The sequence below is a fragment of the Trachemys scripta genome, chromosome 19 (genome assembly GCF_013100865.1).
Source record: "Trachemys scripta elegans isolate TJP31775 chromosome 19, CAS_Tse_1.0, whole genome shotgun sequence".
Taxonomy (NCBI): Eukaryota; Metazoa; Chordata; order Testudines; family Emydidae; genus Trachemys; species Trachemys scripta.
The window spans coordinates 12,407,002-12,413,162 of NC_048316.1; the positions used below are offsets into that span (position 1 = coordinate 12,407,002).

Genomic DNA, 6,161 nt, shown 5'->3' on the forward strand with positions numbered 1-6,161 from the left:
CTCCAGGACATATCCCCTCCCCCATTCTCCCCCAAGGTGAACTGGAAGTTTGAAATACGTGTGTGGGGCACTAGGTTCTGGCACCTAGACAGTCCCACAGTGCAGTAAAGCAATCCCACTTCATTAGGGTTACCTTTAGTATTCGGGCATTTAAGGCACAAACCACAAGATGCGGCAGCCAGGTGCACCCTCTGTCTCTTCATAAGCCCAGTGAGAGATCCGGTCCCTCTCCCTCTACTCAGTTGCTGTGTGAGAGTTCACTTACCTCCCTGCCCCTACTAAAATCGGGCTTGTTAACGTTGTCAGTTGCCTTTGCCAGTCATGTCCTGTTTATTCAGTACATGAGTCGTGGCAGTATATTTTGCCACACCATGTCTTGGCCTCACTAATGAGGTCATGGAGCTAGGAACCCCAGGCAAGCCAAGCTGAAACATCTTGTTCAGGTATGTCTGGACGCCAGCTCTGCCTTCCCTTATGAAGGGTGCGGACTCCACCCCGTGCTCGGCCGCACCTGCTCTGCCTAAACATCCATCTTACTAAAAACCTATCGCTCGAGGAAACCAGTTCCTTTCGCTGCTGCAGCCAGGAGAACGTAACTGGCCACTATGGCATTCTGCTAGCCGCTTGAAAGAAATTCACAAATGGCCTCGCCAGGTGTGCTCAACAATTTTGCATGTAGCCCATCACAGGGAAAGTTCCTCGTTCAGAAATGAAGGGGTGCCTGGATGCTCTTCTCTGAGTGGGGTTCTGAGATGCAGCCCAGCCAGCGGCTCTCGCACGTGCCACTTACGAAGGGTGCAAAGGATCCCAGATCCTCTCCTCAGTTGAGAGTGCTCAAACTTAGCTGACCACTGAACTCCCTTCTCGCAAACCTTAACTGCTTCTGGTCTGGCACTGATTGCTAAACAGCTGACAAAGAAACTCTACAGGTGCCTGTTGTTCTTATCAGAGTAACACTAAGGGGGAGAGTCCACGTAGTGGATCAGTATTGATGGCAGAAGCTTGGGATAGTAGAGGGTGCTGTCTCCTGCTTCCTGTGCAGTGTTAACGCGGGGTAGCAAGTCTTAGCTCCTCTGTACTATGAGCCATGCCAGGGGCAGCCACTTATCATTTGTTTTGCACTGTTTTGTTACGAGATGTAAGCTGATTCCACCGTGTATATAAACTGTATTTTTGTTAAATTTGTATGAATATATTTTTTATTTGAACTTTGGCACTTGGGATGTCGTCCTGTAACCATAACGTGTCTGAGAGTAAAATGTCGTCATGTGTCCTTCTGCATCTGCTGGGCTCTGTGATCTTCTTCCTCCCCGTAGGATGGTTTGTTTAAACTTTATTTATTGATTTTTTTTTTTCATCCCAATAATAAAAATGGTCCAACAGCCATAGATCCAAGCACCTATATTTTCAAGGGAGGAAGCCATGAATGCTGTTTACTATAAGCTTTTTGGCCAGGGACCTTGACTGTTTGTATTGGAAGGCACACTACAACTCGGTCTCGCCCTACTGTTTCAGATAAACGGTCAGTCTAGGTCCATCTCATCTGACAGGGGCCAGTTCCAGCTGCTTATGCAAAAGGAGGACGCCTCCCCCAGGCAACCTTTTGCTCCTCACCCCGCTGCCCCTCTTCCCCAGAGATCAGAATTTGGTTTGGGTAATTCTGGAGGTTCTAACTACCCATCCCAGTGTCTGATCCTTTTTGGAATCCTTGCCAAGTTCATGCCCAATATATTAATTTCAGCAGGACGATACCTCCATTCCGCCCCAATTCCATATTCGGTGACTTCATGGGAGAGCTTTGTCAGTGACTTCAGTGGCAACAGGATTGGTCCCACATGACTTATAGATGGTCCCTCCTGCAGTGCAGAGGATATTCTGCTCTCTTAGCTGGCCTCCCTCCCCCACCCCATTAAGCTTATAAAAGGATCTAAGTATCCAGCTGTTTCCTTAGCGAAGGCAGGTTTGGGTATTGCTAGCGCCCTAACATCATCCTTAGTGCTTGTAGGGGGGCTGGGGCTGGCTTTACTGTATCTCCTGTGCTACTATCTCTGTCCAATAGAAAACACGAGCTGAAACAAAACTCAGCCCTCCTCCCAGTAATAGTTGCTGTAAGGCAGAGCTGCCTAAGGTGTGTCCTAAAATGTAATTCGTGGAGGTGGCAGCAGCAAGTGCAGCCCCCCTCCCCCTCCTTTGCATGTGAACTGTAGCATGACGATGGCAGTAACGGCCTCTTCGTTCTCCACATCCTATGTGACACTCTTGCTGTGTGTTGATTTATTTTAACCTTCGACTGTATGTGGATGCTGCCCTCTGCCTCCTGCTGAGTCACCAACCTACACTCTCCCCAGTGGGTGGGATGGAAATTGGCACCAAGCATCATCTTTTGGCAGGGAGCCACTGCAGTGGTTGGGCCTGAGGGACTGACAGGGACACACCTGCCCTCCCCTGCTTCCCCCCCCCCCCTCTCCCGGGAGCGGGGAAGTTCAAAATTTGGTTGAGTGGCTGTGGACTAAAGTGCAGCTCCTGTGGTCCTAGTCTCTTGCGCTTCCCCTCAGGAGCCGGGGAAGACGTGCCGGCTGGGAGGAAAACTCCTTTACTCAATCTGCACTTACTCCTCCTGGTTGTCACACATGCACTGGCGTGGGGATGGAGGTGGGAATGGGAGCTGCCTCTTTTTCAATTTCTTTCTCCGTTGTAATGTAAAAAAAAGGGAAACGGTCTACTTCTCTTAAAAGGGAGCTAGGCCGCCCTGTGCTATGGTACATCACTTGACAGCTCAGTGCATCTGCAGTTTAAAAACATCCCCAGCAGGCGTGAAACAGATGCCAGACACTTGGCTACAGCATTGTCAGCTTGGGGACTGGGCCGAGGTGTCAGGATTGTATGTAGGTGGGGGGGGGGGGGTATTTTTTTCATAGGACGGAAGCAGCAAGTGTCTTGCTTGGAGAAGAAAGGCGTAAGCTGGTTATAGATAACTGTGTTTGGTTTTATACTCTGCACAGTTGAGTGAATACAGCAGCTATCATACCGTTACGCTTAAACCAGCCCCTGCCTATACTCAGACTTAAATGGGGTTTATAGGCTCATTAATCCGAGCGCTTGTTAGGAGACCCACACTACCCTTCAATTGCTCATATTTAGCAGGTGCATTAGTGCAGGCCGGTGAGATTTTGTTGTGGGCCTCTTAACTGAATATGAGCTACATTTTTACACACACAGACAGGTCATGCAGGGTATGGAAAAATTAACAGTAGCCTTTTATTGCACTCATTTATTTGATGAAAGAAACAGACCTGCACTTTCTGTCCAAGGTGCTGAAATCTAGGCTGGAATTCTTTTCAGTGACAACGGATTAAAATTACCCTTTAACCCCTACACTTCAGGGAGAAAGCCAACATCCTGTGCATTGTTTGACTCATGGTGCTGGGGGGCGGAGGGGGGAAATTGTTTGCAAATGGGTGAAGCCAGATGGCAGCTGAGTTTTGCCTACTGTCCCTGCTGCAACATAAGTTACCAGCGAGGAGCTAAGAAGATGCAGTTGACTTTGGAAGAGCTTCGATGTCCAGGGATCTGAGGAAGAAGATCAGGATTTCCCCCATCTCCAGGTATAGCTTCAAAACTGAAGGAGAGAGAAAAAGACAAGTAAATGTAGGGGTGGTACATTTCTTTATTCTTTGGGGGGTTATTTGTGCTATCGGAGCATAACCTGGTGAGCGTGTTACAGACAGGGAACTTTAGCTCAAGTACATCAGCTTCTGCTTTTAGCTCTGAAGTTCCCTGGTTCAATCACCAGTGTGTTGCTCAAACAGTGGTCATCACAATAGCACCTAAAGGTACGGAGAGCGGGATCCCGGTGCGCTAGGTACTATAAACACACACATGAGACTACAGTCAAGGCAGCTAGAGAGTGGGAGAATTATTCCTATTTAACAGAGCAGGAGTTGGGCTACAAAGAGATGAAGTCACTTGTCACACAGGAGGTCTGTGGCAGAGCCAGGATTTGACCCTAGATCTACTGAATCCCACCACTCAACAATCCTTGCTCTTAAAAACCAGCTGAATCAGAACGAATGCAAGGCAGGGTTTTAAAGGGTGGATAAAGACAGGAGCAACATAAGCAGCCATTGGCGCTGGAATTGTTTAGTGTGGTTCACCGGGGGCTAACCTTTCATTACAAAGTGTTATCGGGTGAGACCGGGACCTTGAATAGGCGAGTTAGCTACTGTGTTGACTGTGCAGTCAGTGTAGACAAGGACAATTGTGTTCAGTGCCATGCTGGGACTCGGGTGTAACCAGGACTAGCTAACATGATGCTTGACAGGATTTGCCCTGGTCTATGCTGACTGCAAAGTTGTCCGCCTCGTGCTGGTTGATCCTTTGAGGCTGGGATCTAACCTAGTAAATTTTGCATCGAGGACGTGCCCCGTGAACGATGTGCTGAAATGAAGAAAAGGCAGCATTTGAGTCTGAATAGTGAGGGAAACTTACTGGCCCTGATACCTTTTAAATAGCAGACAAGTCTCCCGTGGGAAGAAGAGTAGAAACTCCCTCAGGTTGGATTGTAAAAACTCGACTGAGCAGAATGCTCGATGTTGAAGGGGGACAATGCTGTACTGACCCCCAAGAGATGGGCTCTGATTTCTATGGTCCTTACGGTGGAAGATTCCATTGCTCTGGAATCAAATGCATCCTCCTTAAAAGGATTCTATCTAGGGTGGTTCTTGTGGCTGGTGTCTGAGTGCACCATTCCACCGGGGTTATGTGTTCTCACTGCAGCACTTTATGTTAAATTAGGGAACTGACTGCTAGGGACTCAGCCAGAAAAGGACGCAGTCTTCATTATCGTTTCTAAACATTGAAATTTCCTAAGAGTTCAGAAAAGACATGTAAGAGAGAGGCTCACTGAAGCTAGAGCCCCCAACCCATTTTAAGTCCCACTGTTTTTTAAATTATACACCTGGATGCTGCAGCACAAGAACAAGAGAGTTGGCGTAGGAGACCCCTCAAAATCCATCATCCATCTTTTAACCTGAACTAGACCGTCCACCTTGACTTCCTGGGAACTCTGCCCAGAGCGTAACATTGCTTCATCCTTACTCTATTGCCCCAGCTGTGCTTGAGTCATCTAGCCATTCCCTCTCCCTCTTACCCGGTAGCTGTTGCATCCAAGTCCGCTCTGGGCTCCTATTCTATCTATCCGTTGGCCAAAGCAATCCGAGAACCTTCTCATGCTGCGTGGCGAGTTCAGCAGTGCTCGTAGCTTGCTCCTCAGGGCAGACGGAGGTTTCTCGGGCAGCTCCCAGCTGTTGCGCCCATAGGCCAGGCCTTCTCTTTGCGGTCTAACATAGTCGCTGTTCCTTGGAGCAAGGGGGCGTGAGGCATCTCCTGGGGCTTCCTCATCCTGTTCCTTCATTTCTTGGGACAGACCTGCCTCTGCTTCTTCTGATGGGAGCTTGTCCTCCAGGCGGTCCAGCAGGGTCTGAAATACAGAGAGGCAGCGGGAGAGAGAGCGTTTAACCCTAGAATCGCCCTAGGGGACAGAGTGAGTGGCAAAGCAGTGCACACCTTCCCCGCTCCCCCAGCCCTTGGTTGCATTGCGTTCTGACAGTGATGCCTGCCGCCCTACCTTGAAGTCCGCCAGTTCCGCAGCGGAGGCCGAGCTGTACGCGGGATGAGCGTTGGCTCCTCCTTGGGGCTTCATGCTGAACATCAGCAGCAGCGAGAACCGCAGGGCAGCAGCCGTCAACGAGCCCATGCCGTAGTCCAAGTTCTCCTCTCGCCTCCAGTGGTTTGCCCCCTCTCGCTGATGGGCTGCGAGCTTGACCCCTCCCTTTTTATACGTGCAGAGTCAGAAGGAGTCACGCCCAAGGAATGAAGCCCCCGCCGCATTCTGTCACTTGCCCGCGATAAAGGATCTTGAGACCGGAGCTGGCAGAAGATTCCCTTTTAAAGTTATCCATCCCCTTGGGGCGGCGGAGGCGCGTCGGCTCCAGCGGGAATGACAGTGCGAGGACCGCATTCCTGTTGATTTGTCTCAAGAGGTTTCACACTTCAAAGGTGTGAGAGAAGCACCAAAAAACATCCCCCTTTATCTCTCAGCAGTGCCTCCGGATTCTTGTTCCTTAACGATGGAAACAATGAGGCAAGTGTTGGACAACTGG

At 49.7% G+C, this 6,161-nt stretch overlaps 1 protein-coding gene across 1 annotated transcript; it reads right to left on the reverse strand.

Annotated features, from left to right (window-relative positions):
• Positions 1-3,236: 3,236 nt before the first annotated feature.
• On the reverse strand, positions 3,237-5,821 carry LOC117867915 (natriuretic peptides A-like). Its single transcript, XM_034753376.1, has 3 exons — positions 5,627-5,821; positions 5,150-5,479; positions 3,237-3,619 (listed from the first exon to the last, which is right to left on the reverse strand). The coding sequence occupies exons 1-3, from the start codon at positions 5,753-5,755 to the stop codon at positions 3,614-3,616; spliced, it is 465 nt and encodes a 154-aa protein (XP_034609267.1). The 5' UTR covers positions 5,756-5,821; the 3' UTR covers positions 3,237-3,613.
• Positions 5,822-6,161: the final 340 nt, after the last annotated feature.

Bases quoted from the DNA above. Each gene is read 5' to 3' on its own strand.
- LOC117867915 (XM_034753376.1), bottom strand. From the start codon at position 5,755: ATGGGCTCGTTGACGGCTGCTGCCCTGCGGTTCTCGCTGCTGCTGATG. The intron at 5,480-5,626 runs GTAGGGCGGCAG...TCTGTATTTCAG, and splicing joins CGGAACTGGCGGACTTCAAG to ACCCTGCTGGACCGCCTGGA.